An 18,893-nucleotide genomic window follows, 5' to 3' on the forward strand; every position below is an offset into this window, starting at 1 on the left:
CTCATAGTACTGTAGATTCCAGTACAAAATCTACAGTACTATGCATCAACCCAGCATGGTGACCTCAAGGGGTGAAAAATATAACATAAGATATAAAATTTTGGAATCAATAAAGTTTCTTGTGTATCACAAACAGTAATTCTTTTGTTAATAGGAATATTATAACATATTTAGGCTAATTGTTCAACTAATCGTGGTTCCATTTTCTGTTCAGAAAGATATTTCATTCTCACTGCATGCTCAACGCACACCTCTAAAAGTTTGACTATAGGTTATATTTGCAGTTCAGATTGAACTTGTGCAAGCAGAGAAACCCCGTGACTTTTAAACTTGACTCTTAACGTAATGCAGTATTCTGAAAAAACATAAGTTCTCACAGGTTTTCTCAAATAAAGTCTATTGCTACAACTAGTAACAAGTGTCACCTAGAGAATGTTAGGTCTCCTGTTCTTTTGTATTTTTTAAAACTGTATCAGACTAGATGTCAAGCAAACCTGAAAATCTCACTAGTAGGAAGAAAGATGCAGATCAACAAAGCCAGGCAGAAAGCCAAGAATTTGGCTAATGAACAATCTTTGCCACTTTCTGACAGACTGAGAAGATATTCATTGTAGATGAAAAGTTCATTTTTTTCACCAGAAACCATGGCAACATGTTAAATGTGAAATTAGTCGCTCACTCTAAGCAGTCAACAGTAACTTATGTTTTAACTTTGCAGTCATATCACAGAGCCAACCTTTCAAAAAGTTTAATGATAAAGTTTAAAAATTATGTAGCTTTATGTTATTAAAGCTAAAGTTTAATCAGTAACATTTTTATAACAAATGTATGTCAGATCATGATTCTTGGTTAATGTCAAGTTGTCATAAAGACATTTTGAATAATGTCAACTTTGTATTAAAAGTGTCATGATTTACCAAATGACACTTTATGACAACAGTCATAAATATTCAGGAAGACTTACTCAGGTGTTATGTCATGTTAATGACAGTGTCATGACAGTCTTATTCACAACCCGTCAAATAAAGTCTCACCAAAACAAACAACCCTCTCCCTTTTTTAACTGCACTTCAGCTGAATTCTCCATTCACTGGATTGTATTTTTTGGATAGGATACATATATGACAGTTTTTAAAGTGTCTAAACGGGCATGTCGCATTTTATCGGACTTTTACGTCATTGATGTGAGACAAGTCATCATTCTGCACTAGAAGCTAGACACAGTAAATCCAGACTGAAACAATGGATTATAATCATAATTATGGAACTGATAGAAGTTGTCTGTGTCAGTGAAGAGCATCACATCCCATCCAACCTCACCACTCCTGCTCCAACTCCACATCTAAACAGACTTCTCTACAGAAGCTGCCATCAATGCTCCACTGAAAGCTGTTGCTGTTAGCTGGGCTTTCTTTTTATCAGCTTCTTTCATCTTGTTTTGATTTTGTGACAATGCTGTCGACTCCCATTGCTGATTAAACTTTAAAGTTGGTCTACTGACAGCTCCATCCATTATTACTTCCAAAAGTGAAGTCCACAATCTTCTTCTGCACATGTAGGTTGCTTAGAGGTCATAAACTGTTCTCATGGAAAGAATGGTTCTGTGTGGTTGCAGTTGCATCATTCAGTAGTATGAATGACCAGGCAAAAAAAAAAAAATCTAATTTCAGAAAATTGGAATTGAGTGTCAAGACCTGCTGTGTGGTCTTGATACTCAATTAGGCTAATGAACAAGTGTTAAGAATTGGCCTAATCTGAAGCCTCTTTTTTCAGTGGCATTTGTTCTTTTGTCTGCACACACAAGGTAGGCAAAGGATGTGGCTTTTATGCTTATGCATACATTCCTGCATCATACGTTGCTGCAGTATTAATCATTCACAGGGTGAGTAAACTTGAATTTGTGAGTTTAATTATATTTTTATTTTTTTAATCTTATGTTTCAATGTCCACGTTAACCCCATAATATGTTAAGTTAATAAACATCCACCAGCTCTCTGTAATAAGCCTCTCGTCCATCTCAGGATTCCAGTCAACGTAGTGGGAGAAGTCAGGACTCCAATAAGCCATTATAAACAAAGGTTTATAATAGCAGTGTTTAAAAAGATGAGTAAACCTCAAAATTCTTCACATAAATTGTATTTTAATGAACACAATTGTATTGGGGACACTGCACATTCTATTTCAAAGCAAAAAAGTGGAAAATGTAATTGAATATTATAATATTTTACAGAATTACAATGTTAAAATATAGCAGTGTTGACGTCTTTCTTTACAATCTCAAAAATGAACTATATAATCTAAGAAATGCTGGAAGATTCATCTTTCCTGAGAATCATAAACTAGTATTTAGTTGCAAAACCATGGGTTATTGTATTGTTGAAACACTGATTTCAAGGGCATTTCCTCTTCAGTATACTGCAACATGACTTCTTCCAGTATTCTGGTGTACTCAAACTGATCCATGATCCATAGTATGCAATAAGTAGGACCAACACCATAGTATGAGAAACATCTCCATATCATGATGCTTGAACCACCATGCTTTATCATCTTCACTGTGTACTGTGGCTTAAATTCAGAGTTTGCAGGATATTTGACGAAACTGTCTATGGCCCTTAGAACCAAAAAGAACAATTTTACTTTCATCAGTCCACAAAATATTATGCCATTTCTTTTTAGGCGAGTCAATATGTTCTTTGGCAAATTGTAGTTGCTTTTTGTTTTTTAACAATGGGACGATGTCGGGACTTCTTGCTGGTAGCTTGGTTTCACATAGACATCTTCCGATTGTTGCATCTTTTTTGATCCTCCTGGAGCTGATCATTGTCTGAGCCTTTGCCATTTTGGTTATTCTGCGACCCATTCAAATAGTTATTTTTCTTTTTCTTCCTCAACTTTCTGGTTTTGGCTGCCATTTTAAAGCATTTGATACCATTTTAGCTGAACATTATGGGTTTTCCCATCTTTTATTAATTTTTTGATCAAAGAACGCTCTTCTTCTGAACAGTGTCTTGAACGACCCATGTTACTCTGTTTTTCAAGAACAAATGCACATCCAGCATATGCAGCGTCAGTTGCCTTGATCCGTAAATAAGGGTCACCTGTTTAACACCTGTTTTCTTTTTCACATAATCAATGACCTCACTAATTGAACTTAGCCTTCTATTTTGAACACGCCCCTTTCAGTAAATTATTCAGTTTCACAGAATTAGCAGCATCCATATAATGCCTGTTGAGTCTGTTGGTTTTCTATACCTTTACTAAACCTCCTAGAAACTTACTTGCAGTGTAGAAGTTGAAATTAAAACAAAAACAATGATTTATCTTTCTAGAGATGTGGGACTGCTGTTATTTTGAACACAACTGTACCACTTATGAACAACGCTTTAAGCCGTATTTTCATCACTTTTTATTTGTTCGGTTTAGAGCCGCAGGTGCTTATGTGGCCACTTAGTGGTGGTATTAATATAAATAAACGGAAAATCGGAATATCAGCAACTTTACCTAGTTAAACTAGGAATGAGACCCAACAGTAATTGCAGGAGTGAGCAATGCTTTAAAAACAAGCCGGATGAAGTTAACAATAGTTTATTACAATAAAGTTAATATAAAAAATGCAGTGGCAAACTTTGCTTTGTTTTGATGCGTCTGAGATCATCGTCCTGCTGGAACATTCAGTCATGTCCAAACATCAGATCAGATCAATTCTAAACCAGGTCACTGGTTACAGAAACATTTTTAACTAAAGGTCATGACTGGCAGGGTGGTCCACTAAAAATACTTATAATTATTTTTCGCTATTTAAAAATAGAGATCAAATACATATTTTTAAATGAATGTCTTATAAAATGATTGAAAAGTATATTACTGTATTAATTCATAATGCATAAATAATGTTACATTTATTTATTTAATTATATATTTATTTAATTTAGCCCCTTTTGGTGCTACATACTCCGAAGGAGTCGCATCACTATGATTCTGAAATCCATTTTACAACCCCCGCCCCTCGGTGTCTTGCAATCCCCTTGGGGTTCCAGACTTGCACTTTGGGAACCTCTTATCTAGAGAACCAAATGTTTCCGCTAAACCAACAAACTATTGTTTATTATCAAAGGATTCTAAGTACAGTATGTTGACACTAAATATGGCTCCCAAAAACTTTTCATCAAGTGCTGATGCATCAGAACAAATCTTATGTTAGTTAGTTTGAAGTCATCCATGTTTGTACATGATGTGACCTGGAAGCTCCATTCAGATTTTCTGGGTAACAGGAAGGAGCATCAGAGATAAAACTCTTCCTTCTTTCTTCAGCAGAGCAGCAACAGCAGCTTTCTGGTTCTGTTCTAGTGAGAACATCCCAGTCAGTGGGAACGACATGTCACCAGCAGGGAGGCTATTTCTGGAGCTTTTAGGGATTATTCTGCCTGGTTAACGTCCCCACATTATCTTGTCATTTCTTATTATTTGATATATGGAAAAGTGACCCTGAAGATATAGAAGGAACAAACGACAATAAAACTGCCCCAAATAAGTCACTTTAGGTTTTACTTTTATCTGGAGTCCTTACATTGAAGTACAATGATGTAACCATAGAAACAGTTTCACAGAGGCACAGGAGCAAAGCATCAGTGAGAGAGTAAGGCAATTACTGACGAAGAGGAATGTCTGACAGGGAGCTCTGGGATCAACAGTGTTAATGACATTCCATCCTTCTGTTAGCATCAGCATAGCACCTAACCTGCTCACCTTACATCCATCCAATACCTTTCTACAGTGCTTAGCTTGGTCCCAAAAAACCACCATGAAAAAGGCTCAATAGAGACAGACAATAGTTCTTGGGTAATCACAGTTTGGGTCATGTTCCTTTAAGACACAGGTGTCAAACTCCAGTCCTCGAGGGCCGCTGTCCTGCAGTTTTTAGATGTGCCACAAGTACAAAACACTGGAATGAAATGGTTTAATTACCTCCTCCTTGTGTAGATCAGTTCTCCAGAGCCTTAATGACCTAATTATTCTATTCAGGTGTGGTGCAGCAGAGGCACATCTAAAAGTTGCAGGACACCGGCCCTTGAGGACTGGAGTTCGACACCCCTGCTTTAAGAGAAGGAGCTGCTCCACACATCTTTGTGCTTTCACTTGACATTCCACACCATAAAACGAGTAATAAAATTATGCATAGTTCGTGTTGATATTGTATAGGGTCAATATTTGTATCGGCCAAGAAGCTGTGATATCGTGAAAGAGTTCTATTGGGACACCTCTAAATATATATATTATATAAATTTTACTTGCCTTTTGAAACCTTTAAAAAAAAACCTCAACCACACCACTAACTTCTCTACTCACTACTACTAATCATTTGCTGCATCACTATCAGTGTCACAAGACCAAACTCCACCTCAGCCCTCCAACTCTCCTGAAGCAAACAGCAACAAGATATCCATATATTAAAAAATGACTAGTGTTGGCCGATACGGATGTTAGTGCCGATATATTGCGCAGCATATTTATGCTTGCAACGCTTCCTCCAATTTATACTCTAAACAAAGTTCACATTATGAGTTGGTGCATTTATATTTTTAAAATGATGGATATTTTTAATATTGGTGCATTTAAAAGACTAGAAATTACAATAAAAATAAGAATGGATTTTTCAGTACTTTGCTTGCTGCTCACCGTTCAGAACCAAGCAAAGGAATATTAGCTAACTTCAACTCTGGCCTACTGATCAGAGCACCTTTAGACAGAATTATTCTCCAGGTGAGCTTACAGCTGAGAGTCTTCCAACAGATCAGTATTGTGACATCTTGCGGATCATATAGTTGAGAATTCCTCCATGGTGGAAGTAAGTCAGCTCCACGTCGGTGTCGAATCTCATGCGCACTTTGAACGTCATCCCTGTGTCCAGCTGTGAAAGCAGTAGAGCCAAACAAACAGGTGCCACGTTCAGAGCCAATCAGGTGTCAGCAGGAAAGCAGTGTCCGGTGCTTACCTCCACATCCACAGTCATGCGGGGGGTGAGCTGCTGGGGGATGATGATGGAGTAGCGCTCTCGGCCACTCAGCCCCAGGCTGGCAGCTGTGTCTCCAGGCAGATACTCCAGAGGGATCACCCCCATTCCAACCAGGTTACTGCGGTGGATCCTTTCATAGCTCTCTGCTAGAACGGCCTTAATGCCCTATAGGAACAAGCAAACATTCAAACACTCACTCCTGGTTTTCCTTCAGATTGAATTTTTTTTTTTTTTCCAAGGACAAAAAACTTGTCCTTGGAACCATTTCCAAGGACAAGATAGACCTTAGTTTGAAAGAAAAAAATATTTTAAAGTTTATGCTATAGCATCTAGAAGAGCGGTCCCCCACCTTTTTATCACCTTGGACCGGTTAAGGCTTGACAACGGCCCGGGGGTGGTGGGGTGATGAACTGTCAGACAAGGTTTTTGCATGTTGGTGTGCCCGCTAAAGCAGGGCTGAGCAATCCTGGCCCTCAAGGGCCGGTGTCCTGCAACTCTTAAGATCCAACACACTTCAATCAAATAAATGACTCACCTTCTAAGTGCAGTCAGGTTCTCCAGAGTCCTGCTAATGACCTCATTATTTGACTCAGGTGTGTTGAAGTAGAGACACACCTAAAAGTTGCAGGAGACCGGCCCTCGAGGCCTGGAGTTGCCCACCCTTGCGCTAAAGCCTAGTTCACATGGCACAATTTTAAATTTTTTGCCCCGATTTTCCCCTTTCGACAATATTAGAACCTTCCGATTTCTAAGATTGTCAACTCGCTTGCGATACCGATCATCCTGCCTGTGTGGTGTGCTACAACTGATTGGATTCAATCAGTAGAACGTCGAACCACTCAAATCAAAAATTTAACAGGGGTGCAGTGTGTTGGTGAAGAATAAGTTTTCCATCTCGTTGGCCTCCCTAACACAGGTTATAACAGCCAGACCTCCTGTTTGAAAAGAAGCGTGTTACCTAATATATATGAGGTATGTGTCTTAACTTTACATTTTCTTTGCGAAAAAAACATTGACTATGTTTTTCTTTGTTTGTAATGTTTACTAAGAGCAATTCAAGCTAATGCTACCTTGCTGTAAGTTAATGTTAGTTAAAGTTATTAAACTTCATTACTGTAAGGTTAACCTTTAACTTTCAATGTATTTTAAACGCAGGCAAATAGATTTTTTCCCTCCAATTTTAATCGAGCAAATTAAAAGCTACTATGTTAGTCAAAGTTATATTTATTTAGCAACTTGGCTGATGTGACATAGTGCTTGTGTTCTTTGCTTTGCTGACTTTAGCCACATGAAGACCCATTTTAGCCTAAGGACATGGTGGGGGTGGAAGAAAGAATGCTAATGAAGACATGCTACAGGTGTGGACGGTGCTAATGAGGACCAGCCATGAGAGAAAGAAATCCCTGTTTGACCAAAGAGGAAGAAGCAGATGAAATATTTCCCAAGAAAATTAGGTAAGTCATTTATGTGTTACTGTTTTCTCCAGGTGAAGGAGGGTACGATGGAACAGGGAAGTGGGAATCAACATACACCAACTGTGAGTTAATAAACTATGTTTTAGATAAATATTGTTGTCAAATGTAAAACTGGTGTTTAATCTATTTATTTATTAATAAACTTCTTGCAAACATCCATAAGCCAGAGTATCTGGTTGGAAATAATTTTGAATGCTCATTAAGTGAAAAGATACACACATGTGCCTAAAACTATACAAGAAATGATGCATTCTGAATAACAACAGGCTGTATGAACTTCTGCCGAACAAATATTTGATCAGAATAATTTTGTTCAGCTCTCGTCATTATTAAGAAATAATTGTATTGCACTTTCTAACAACCAGTCAAGTTAACTAGACATTTGTCTGCCACTCTACCATTCTGACAGTGTGCAGCAAGGGACATTCTTGGAATGGTATTTAAATAAATGCTGAATTTAGATCACATTACATTTTTTATTTATTTATTTGTTTTTGTTCCTTTTTTTAAGTGACCTCAGTGGATTGAGTCATCACCCACTATGAGAATGTCCAGGAGAGATTCACCAAGTTTGAATTCATGAAAAAGCTTTCACCATGATTAACACTGATCACAACCATTTCAAGAACAGCTACAATTTCTGAGCATTTCCAGACACTTTCAAAGAGCTGCTCCTAGGAAATGAAGACAAGAAGAATATCTCCCTGTTGTCAGAGTGTGTAGTGGAAAAATTAAAGTAAGGTCACACCTGCTAGTTGTATTGCTATATGTTTATTCTAAGTTCTATATATTCCCACCAAGTTAAACTATTTTGGTTACATGCACAAGGTTGGACGTTGTTTTTCAAAACTGCATGGGAATCAGTCTGTTTCCCATGCTTAGGATCCCTTTGTATAAAACTCATGTGTTTCTCTGCCTGGCTGAGCTTTTCATCCAGACTTGCTTCATTACTGATTGTCCTACAAGCTCTGTATTGTGCACAATATATGAATAAACCTGACTGAGTGATTTCACCTGAACAGTGCTTGGAAATAGTTTTTTTTCCACGACAGTTTGGTGCCATGACCCGGATCCCTCGACTGGACATCCGAGGACGTCGACGAACAGCGTTTGGCCAACCTGGACTAAATTCCAGCCTCAAACCTCGATTTAAGAGAAAAGGGCTGTTGGTTCGGCTCCACGGCTCCAGCGCTGGGATCAACGAACTCAAAACCACTGTTATCAGGTGGGATACTCACTCAGGCTAACAAATTAATTTTACAAATTCCAAATTATTAAATCTAAAAGAGTGAAGGATCCGATAAACCTTTCACCCTGGGGAATAGAGATTGACAGTGTTAAGAAGAAACGTTGGGTTAAAATCCATAAAGAAACAACAATAAAAAACAAGTCAACAGTACATATAACAGAAAACAAAAACAAAGAAATAATAATAAAAAAACACAAAAAGACTCAGCAATCTGCACTGTTCTCTTAATTTCATTTGTAGTGTTTCAGAAACTCGGTCAGCGGTGATCATGTGTCTTTAAATTTCGCTCCCTTTCCTCTGACAATATAAGTGAGTAGCTCCAGAGCCATACATGATGTCATCTCCTTTACCCACATGTGGTTTGACGGTATGTCCATTTGTTTTCCAATGTAGCGATATTAATCTCCTGGCCTGCAGGAGTCCAAAGTCAATCAATTTTAACTGTCTTGTACTAAAAACACAGTTCTCTGGATAAATACTTAAAACACACATTTTACCCTCAGCAGGTACATTCACTGCAACAATCTTTGACAAAGTTTGGATAACTGAGTTCCAATATTGCTGTAAGTTTGGATACTCCCGTACACAGTGAAAAAGAGTACCTTTTCCAACCCAACACTTACTGCAGCTATCTGGGATGTTAGGTGCCCAGCGATTCAGTTTGACTGGAGTTATGTAAATTCTCATCAACCACTTGTATTGAAGGAGTTTCATCCTTGTATTAATTGACTGCTTTTGGGCTTTTAAGCATGCAGTTTCCCAGTCCACCACTTGTATCTCTTCTCGGATGTCAGATCAACATTCCTTTTTCAGTGAACGTTTTCCTGATGTTGTCGAAGTTGGCTCGCTGTAGGATGGTCTCTGCTGGAAGATACTGAATGAAAAAAAGTTTATTTCCGTCGTATTCAATGTTGCATTGTTTTGTAGAGCGGAAAACAAATTCCCAATCCTGGAAAATCAGGAAACGGATGAGGACTGCTCTGTGCTTGTTCGGTTTTGGAGGTGCCAGGGTGCGGTGGGCCCTCTCAATGGTGAAGGATCTATCGGCTGTTGCTCAGCGCTCTCCCAGAGGCCAAAAAGGTGTAGGTTCTTCCTTCGGCCTTGATTCTCCAGGTCATCAGTCTTAGCTTCCAAGTAGGATATTTGCTTCATTGCTTTAGTAAGATTAGCCGTACTAGTTTCTAAAAGTTCCTTCGCCAGCATGAATCTGTTTTCAGCTTCCTGCAGCCGCATTAGCGGCAACATTTTGCTTCACCTCCGCTATGTTTTTCTCCAAAGAGGCGATGGACTTTGTCATTTCACCCATACGGTTACCTATGCTGTCCAGTTTGCTTCCAAATTCACCGAACTCTGAATGCAACGACCGAAGTTCAGCTAGCACCGTGCTAAGGTCACACATGCTGTCAGTGCTAGCAGTCCCCTCTTTGTTTTGATCTGTTACCGAAATATCAGCTTTAGCTGTTTTTTGGGAACCGCGTTTTCATGTAAAAATATCACAGTCCTTGAAAGTTTTCGATTTTGACATTTTCGGATCCAGTTTATGTTTCTAATCCTGGGTATTTTCTAAGTTTTGATGCAGGCCACACGGAGCATCCACTCTAAACTGCCATCTTGGCTCGCGGTTCCACAGCGCCCCCAAGAAAGGTTTTTCTTAAGTTAAAGAATAAGTAATTCTGTTTTAGTTTTTTTTTATCAGTATTTCGGAGCTACAATATGCTGACCAAAAGTTGAACCCTTTGATTGAAGAAGTACAAGTTATCCTTTGTTTTATTCCAATGTACAAAGGGCTTGTTCTATAACTATGATGGAGTTATAAATAGTCCAGTGTGTTACACTTTACTTGTGGTAATATTAATGACTTTGTTAGTATAAGATAAGATAAGATAAATCTTTGTCATTGTCACAAGGACAACGAAATTCAAAAGGTGCCATTAGTCAGTGCACATGCCCAAAAACAAAAAATAACTGTCTCACTTGCGTTGTGTCACACACAACGCAAGAATCAACAAACTGGAAAAAAAAAAAAAAAAAACCCACTAAATAAGAACAGCCACATTCTCACATACATCATTTATGATGATTAATGGTTGTTTTTGATTGCATTTAGTTTTGTTATTGCTATCGGGTAGAAACTGTCTCTGAGACGGTTGGTTCTGGTTGCTCTGTATCTTCTGCCTGAAGGCAGCAGTGTGAACAGAGAATGTCCGGGGTGAGAAGTGTCCTTTGTGATGTGTTGTGCTTTTCTTAGACAGCGGTCGCTGTGCAGGTTCTCCAGTGAGGGGAGAGGGCAGCCAATGATTTTTTGGGCTGTATTCACAACCCTTTGGAGAGCTTTCCTTTGAGCCGTAGTGCTGCTGTTATACCATACGCAGATACAGTAGGTCAGTATGCTCTCTATGGAGCACTTGTAGAAGGACACCAGCAGCTTCTCCTTGATGTTGTTCCTCCTGAGAACCCTCAGGAAGTACAGTCTTTGCTGGGCCTTTTTTATCAGCTCGAAGGTGTTCATGTTCCATGTGAGGCCCTGCTCAATGTGGACCCCAGGAAACGGAAATCAGCTACCCTCTCCACACATTTTCCCCCAATGGTTAGTGGTGTAATTTCCGTTTTATTCCTCCTGTAATCTATTATGAGTTCTTTTGTCTTTGAGTTGTTGAGGAGCAGATTGTTCTCCCTGCACCACTGCAACAGCCGCTCCACCTCACCCCTGTAGGCGGACTCGTCGCCTCCTGAGATGAGCCTCACCACTGTGGTGTCATCAGCAAACTTGATGATGGTGTTGCTGTGGTGGGCAGAGTCCTGTGGTGGGCAGTCGTATGTGTACAGACAATAGAGCAGGGGGCTCAGCACACAGCCCTGTGGAGAGCCAGTACTAAGGCTGAGGGCAGTGGATGTATGTTTTCCCACCCTAACTCTCTGCTGTCGGTTGGTCAGTAAGCTCAGAATCCACATGCAGGTGGAGTGAGGGAGGCCCAGGTCCTCCAATTTGTCCACCAGTCTGTGAGGGAGGATGGTATTAAAAGCAGAGCTGTAGTCTACAAAGAGCATCTGCACATAGCTCCCCTGCTGCTCCAGATGTGACAGAGCAGCATGGAGGGCCGTGATCACAGCGTCCTCTGTGGATCTGTTGGCTTTGTAGGCGAACTGGTGGTGGTCAAAGCCAGGAGGGAGAAGTGCTGTGATGTGACCCCGGACCAGTTTTTCAAAACACTTCGTCACCACAGGGGTTAGTGCCACAGGCCGGTAGTCATTGAGGCAGGAGATATGAGGGTTCTTGGGTATGGGGACTATGGTGGAAGATTTCAGGCAGGATGGGACTGTAGACAGGGCTAGGGACTGGTTGAAGATCCTGGTGAAGACTCCAGCCAGCTGATCGGCGCAGTCTTTCAGGTCCAGGGACGCCATCAGGTCCAGCAGCCTTCCTTGGGTTGACAGCCCGCAGTGTGCGCCTCACCTCGTGCTCCTCTACAACGAGGAGTGTGGTGTTGTGGGTCGCTTGGTGTAGTGTGGCTGCCTCTGTTGGCTTCACCTCAAAGCGGGCAAAGAAGAGGTTCAGCTCCTCTGTCAGCGTGGCGTCGCCTTCCGCAGCTGCGAGGTTGGTCCTGTAGTTGGTGAGATGCTGGATTCCCTGCCACACCTGCCTGCTGTTGTTGCTGTCAAGGTAGCCCTCTATCCTCCTCCTGTAGTCAGACTTAGCCATACTGATGCCGCTCTTCAAGTTAACTCGGGCTGTACTGTAGACGGTCCTGTCCCCAGACCTGAAGGCGGTATTCCTGGTCTTTAGCAGTCGCTGGACCTCCTGAGTCATCCAGGGCTTCTGGTTTGGGAAGACCCGGATGCGTTTATCCACAGCTACAGTGTCAATACAGTTCTTGATGTAGCACACTACACTGTCTGTAAAAAACTCCAGGTCCTGATGTTCAAAAACATCTCAGTTTGTCCTGTTGAAACAGTCCTGCAGCTGCTGTGTCGCATCCTTGGGTCAGGATTTGATGGTTTTGGTGATGGTTGGAGCAGTTTTCCTGAGGGGGGCATAAGCAGGAATTAAATGCAGGGACAGGTGATCGGACTGACCCAGGTGAGGAAGTGGTCTAGCCCTGTAGCCTAGCTTGATGTTGGAGTAGACTTTGTCCAGAGTGTTAGCCTCTCTTGTAGCACACTTTACATGCTGGTGGAATTTGGGGAGCGCTGTCTTCAAGTCTGCATGGTTGAAGTCCCCCGCTATGATGTGCACAGCATCTGGATAGATGCTCTGCAGATGGCTAATGCTGCCATGCAAAAGTCCAATAGCTGTTTTAGCATTGGCATCCGGTGGGATGTAAACAGCGGTTACCATGACTACGGTGAACTCTCTGGGGAGGTATATTGGTCTGCATCTAACAGTCACATACTCCAGGTCTGGGGAGCAATGGCTGATGACAGTCGCTGTGTTAGTAACCAGGTGTTGTTCACATACACACAGAGCCTCCTCCTCTGCTCTTACCGGAGTCTTTCGTTCTGTCGTGGCGCTGTACTGTGTAGCCTGCTAGCTCGATGGCAGAGTCCGCTACGTCTGGATGCAGCCAGGTCTCCGTGATCAGAAGAATACAGCTGTCCTTCACTGCGCTGTGAGATGCAGCCTATAGTCTCAGTTCATCCATCTTGTTTGCAAGGGATCTGGCGTTGGAGAGAAACAGGCTGGGGAGCGGTGGTTTGTGTGGTTGCCTCCGTAGCCTAGCTAGCACGCCGGCCCTGCAGCCCCGCTTCTGCCGTCTCTCTCTACGCCGCCGTCGCTTCCTCCCTGTTGCGATGGTAATCCACGGCGCACCGGGGCTCCTCGCTATGTCCCCCGGAATATTGAACAAGTGTTGAAAATCAGCTGTAACATCTAGTTTGTAGCGGGCACCGATCGTCAGGAGATCGTCCCGACTGTATATTTTGTTTGTCCGACATGACGAGTACGGAACACAATTTGACAATTGGTTAATGTTAAGTTGTCATAAAGACATTTTGAATAATGTCAACTTTGCTTTGAAAGTGTCATCATTTACCGAATGACACTTTATGACAGTCATAAATATTCATGAAGACTTATTCATGTTCATGACAGGTGTTATGTCATGTTTATGACAGTGTCATATCAGTCTTATGCACCCCCGTCAAATAAAGTGTTACCAAAGATCAGTTTCATTTATGCTTCAGAGCACATGTTCACTAACTTTTATCTGATTCTGTTCAAATAGAAAGGTGCATTAAATAAGCCTGTCACAATATGTGATTAATCAATCAATCAATCATATGATGAACTAAAACTAGATCAATGATGTCCTTTTTGGTTATTAATTTGGAAGGGAAATTTTGTTTACAGGGACATCAAAATCCATTTTATTTATGGTTTTGGTGGTGTGTGGTTTTTATTTCCAATTTATTTATTGTTTTCTTGTGTTATTTGGGAAATTTATAATATCTTCCAGTTCCAGTGTGAAGTGTTCTTTACAAAATTAAACATTATTTGTTTTGAAGAGGGAGAATGTGCTTTATTATGCCATTAGTAATATATTACTTGAAAATTGTCTCAAAACAATAATATTGTTTATTGCAATAATTAGTTGGACAATTTATCATCCAGCAAAAATTGACAGGTTATAAGTGAACAGACTGAAAACAGTGAAAGTTTTGATGGATTTAATAAAAACTGCCTCCCGTCCCCATAAAATATAACTGGGACATGTTATGTCAAAACTTGTGATCAAACTAGGTTTGTAACAATAACAAATTTTACTGTACAATAAATTATCCCAAAGTTATTGGGATAAATGATAATGTTGTTTTGAGACCATTTTCAAGTAATATTATGGTAATGGCATAATAATGCAAGAACACATTCTCAAAGATTATTATATTTTAACAGTGGAACTAGGATACATTCTGAATATACAAAATAAATAAACAAAACACCCAAAACAATAAATAAAGATGTCTGAAGTTTCTGTTAACAAAACTGTCTTTCAAACAAAGTGGCTAGTTGAGACCAAAGAATCAGAATGAAGACTTTTGTCATACAATTTCTGGTAGAACGAGAAAAACAAAACAAAACAAAACAAAAAACCCCGTTAAATCAGGAACATTTTGTGTTTTTTCCTAGTTAATGGAACTAGACTGGATGCATTTGGATTTTATTCTGGACCTTACAGCGCTGGGTTGAGAATCTGGCTAGCTCAATAAGGCAAACCATCGAGTCAAACACTGCAAAAACACTAAATCCGACCAAGTATTTTTGTAGAGTTTTCAGTGTGAATATTCACTTGAAACAAGACAAGAAACTTTTGAGCAACATATAGGTGCTTGTTTAAGTCAGTAATTCTTGAATATTGATAGAAAGTACTAGTTCCACTGGCAGAAGTTCTCACTTATAACAAGGCATTTTTACAACTAGAAAATGTATATATTTTTACACAGTTCTTCCGCATCCTAACACCATTGTCTGCATTCTTTTCTTTGACATTTAACCAACCTTCAACACCATCCGACGAAAATCTGGTTAAAATGGACGTGGATGCAACACTTATCACCTGGATCATTGACTATCTGAAAGCCAGACCTCAGTTTGTTAGGTTATAGAGCTGCACGTCAGACCGTCTAATATGTAACATTGGAGCTCCCCAGGGAACTGTGCGGTCTCCCTTTCTATTCACCACCTGCACTACGGACTTTAAGTACTGTTCCAAACTGTGCCATCTGCAAAAGTACTCAGATGACACGGCTATCATGGTGTGTGTGAAAGAGGGACAGGAGGTGGAGTACGGGACATTGATGGGCAATTTTGTGACGTGGTACAGAGAGAACCAACTCCTGCTTAATGTAAACAAGACCAAAGAAATGGTTGTCAATTTCTGCAACAAGGAGATACATTTGCTCCCAATCTCCATCTCGGAGCAGATGTGGAGCAGGTTCAATCTTACAAATACCTTGGTGTTACATTAGACTGGACTACGAACACTGAGGTGCTCTATAAAAAGGCCATGAGCAGACTCTATTTTCTACGGAAGCTCAGGTTTTTTTAACATCTGCAGTAGGATGCTCTTCATGTTCTCAGTCATCAATGGCTAGTTCCATCTTCAGTGCAGTGGTGTGCTGGAGTGTTGCAATGAAGGTGAAGGACTCGAGCAGAAGTAAACTGATAAGAAAGGCTGAGTCAGTTGTGGGGATCAAGCTGGCTCCACTGGAAGAGGTGATGAGAGGCAGAATGTTGAAGAAGATCAGAGCTATCAAGGATAATGTCTCTCATCTTCTCTACAGAATGGTCTGCTTCTCAGGCTATGTCAGCATGAGGAGCAGACTTAGCCAAAGATTACTGCAGCCCAGATGTGTTAAAAGGACGCTACAGCGAGTCTTTTCTGCTCAAGTCTCTCTCTCTCTCTCTTTCTCTCTCTCTCTCTCTCTCTATATATATATATATAGCCAAGTATCTCAAGGATCACTGATGCTGAGTTGATCCAAGTATGCGGCATTGAGTCATAGGCTTTCTTGTAATCAATGCATGGCTTGGATTGATTACAAGAAAGCCTATGACTCAATGCCGCATACTTGGATCATTGAATGCTTAGAGATGTATAACATCAACAGGACTCTGAGAGCCTTCATTGCAAACTCAATGAGGCTGTGGAAAACCACCCTTGAAGCCAACTGCAAACCACTTGCACAAGTGTCCATCATATGTGGCATATACCAAGGAGATGCTCTGTCCCCGCTACTGTTCTGCATAGGCCTGAACCCCCTCAGCCAAATTATCAACAAGACTGGCTACGGATACCGACTCAAAAATGGGGCCAACATCAGTCACCTTCTCTACATGGATGACATCAAGCTGTATGCCAAGAGTGAGCGAGACATCGACTCACTGATCCACACCACCAGGATCTACAGCACGGACATTGGGATGTCATTCGGACTAGAGAAGTGTGGACGGCTGATCACAAAGAGGGGGAAGGTCATCCGCACAGAAGGGGTCTCACTCCCAGAAGGAACAATAGCAGACATAGAGAACAGTTACAAGTACCTAGATATACCACAAGCAAATGGCAACCTCGATGAGGTCACAAGGAAAAGAGCCACAGCTAAATACCTCCAACGAATAAGGCAAGTCCTGAGAACAAAATCCGTGCGATAAACAGCTATGCCCTGCCAGTAATCAGATACCCTGCTGGAATAATTAGCTGGCCAAAGGAGGAGATAAAAGCCACTGATATTAAGACTAGAAAACTACTAACAATGCATGGAGGGTTCCATCCCAAATCCAGCACCCTGAGACTGTACACGAGCCGCAAGGAAGGAGGCAGAGGACTAGTGAGTGTGAGAACCACAGTCCAGGACGAAACAACTAAGATCCATAAATACATCAGGGACAAAGCCTCAACAGACAATGTGCTCAGTGAATATCTCAGACAACAGGGAACGGAGGTTGAGGTGCCAGAGATACCATCATGGGAGGACAAGCCCCTACATGGGATGTACCACCAGCAAATAACCCAAGTGGCTGATATCAGTAAATCCTACCAATGGCTGGAAAAAGCTGGACTCAAGGACAGCACAGAGGCCCTCATCCTGGCCGCCCAGGAACAGACCCTAAACACCAGAGCAATAGAGGCCCAGATCTACCACACCAGACAAGACCCAAGGTGCAGGTTGTGCAAGGAGGCCCCTGAGACAGTCCAGCACATAACAGCAGGGTGCAAGATACTGGCAGGGAAAGCGTACATGGAACGACATAACCAAGTTGCAGGCATAATGTACAGAAACATCTGTGCAGAATATGGACTGGAAACCCCGAGATCAAAGTGGGAAACACGCCCAAAGGTGGTGGAGAACGCCAGAGCTAAGATCCTGTGGGACTTCCAGATCCAGACAGACAAAATGGTAATGGCGAACCAACCAGACATTGTCGTAGTGGATAAACAACAGAGGAAAGCCGTTGTGGTAGATGTAGCAATACCAAGCGACTGCAACATCAGGAAAAAGGAGCACGAGAAACTAGAGAAATACCAGGGCCTCAGGGAGGAACTGGAGAGGGCCTGGAAGGTGAAGACCACAGTGGTGCCTGTGGTCATCGGGGCCCTCGGGGCAGTCACCCCCAAACTGGACCAATGGCTACAACAGATCCCAGGAACAACATCAGACATCTCAGTCCAGAAATGTGCAGTCCTTGGCACAGCCAAGATACTGCGCAGAACCCTCAAGCTCCCAGGCCTCTGGTAGAGGACCCGAGCTCAGAGGATAAGAACCACCCGCGGTGGGTGAGAAGGGAATTTTTTTATTTTTTTATATATATATATATATATATATATAGAGAGAGAGAGAGTCACTAGAGCTGTGCACTTCAAATGTTGAATATATATTTAGCAATATACTGAGCTATATGTGTGTGTCCTAAAGACTATCACTGCTCATTGTTATTTATTGTTGTATATTTGTTCTTATTACTATATTTATTTAAATTTTTATTGTGTGCTATGTTGGGACAAACAACCCCCTCCCCCCAAGACATCAATAAAGTATTATCTTATCTTAATTACTGTTCTTTCAGAAAAAGGCATTTTTTGAGTCTATTTAGTCCAGCTAACAACTGATCAAATAATATATTAGTTGAAAGATTATATTCTATATAATTGTTTCTGTCAAACTTTTCAATAAATGGAACAGAAAGTGCTTTTATCTTCCTATTTTCAAACAATAGGTCGTTTAAAATAGGGTTCAGTTAGAGGGAAATTTATGTGGTCATTATTAGGAAGCTACAACTAACATGAACAAACTCTTATGATTCATTTAGTAATTGATTAATAATCCACCAACCGGTGTTGTAGTCAAGACCACCTAACTCGAGACCAAGTCAAGACCAAGACTTTTAGGATCAGAGACCGAGTCAAGACCAAGACCTGTTCCCCGCGCTACATGACATAAATAAATACAGTCATGGCCAAATGTTTTGAGAATGATTAAAATGTTAATATTTACAAAGTCTACTGCTTCAGTTTTTATAACGGCAATTTGCATATACTCCAGAATGTTATAAAGAGTGATCAGCGTAACAGCAATTAATTGCAAAGTCAATATTTGCCTAGAAAATGAACTTTATCCCCCAAAACACATTTCAACTTCATTGCAGCCCTGCCTTAAA

The 18,893-nt window shown here is 40.9% G+C and overlaps 1 protein-coding gene and 1 long non-coding RNA gene across 3 annotated transcripts in view; one reads left to right on the top strand and one right to left on the bottom strand.

Moving 5' to 3' along the window:
* Positions 1-5,132: 5,132 nt before the first annotated feature.
* Positions 5,133-18,893, bottom strand: part of aco1 (aconitase 1, soluble) — a 47,500-nt gene continuing 33,739 nt past the window's right edge. For both annotated transcript variants that reach the window (XM_028037768.1, XM_028037769.1), the window contains 2 exons: positions 5,996-6,181; positions 5,133-5,911 (listed from right to left, as the gene is read on the bottom strand). In XM_028037768.1, coding sequence (XP_027893569.1) covers positions 5,795-5,911; positions 5,996-6,181 — 303 coding nt within the window. In that variant the 3' untranslated portion in view covers positions 5,133-5,794. The remainder of the gene's footprint in view (positions 5,912-5,995; positions 6,182-18,893) is intronic.
* Positions 6,188-8,179, top strand: LOC114157067 (uncharacterized). The gene is made up of 2 exons (XR_003598084.1): positions 6,188-7,470; positions 8,003-8,179. It is a non-coding gene; the product is annotated as an uncharacterized LOC114157067 (long non-coding RNA).

Source organism: Xiphophorus couchianus, chromosome 14, assembly GCF_001444195.1.
Source record: "Xiphophorus couchianus chromosome 14, X_couchianus-1.0, whole genome shotgun sequence".
NCBI classification, from domain to species: Eukaryota; Metazoa; Chordata; class Actinopteri; order Cyprinodontiformes; family Poeciliidae; genus Xiphophorus; species Xiphophorus couchianus.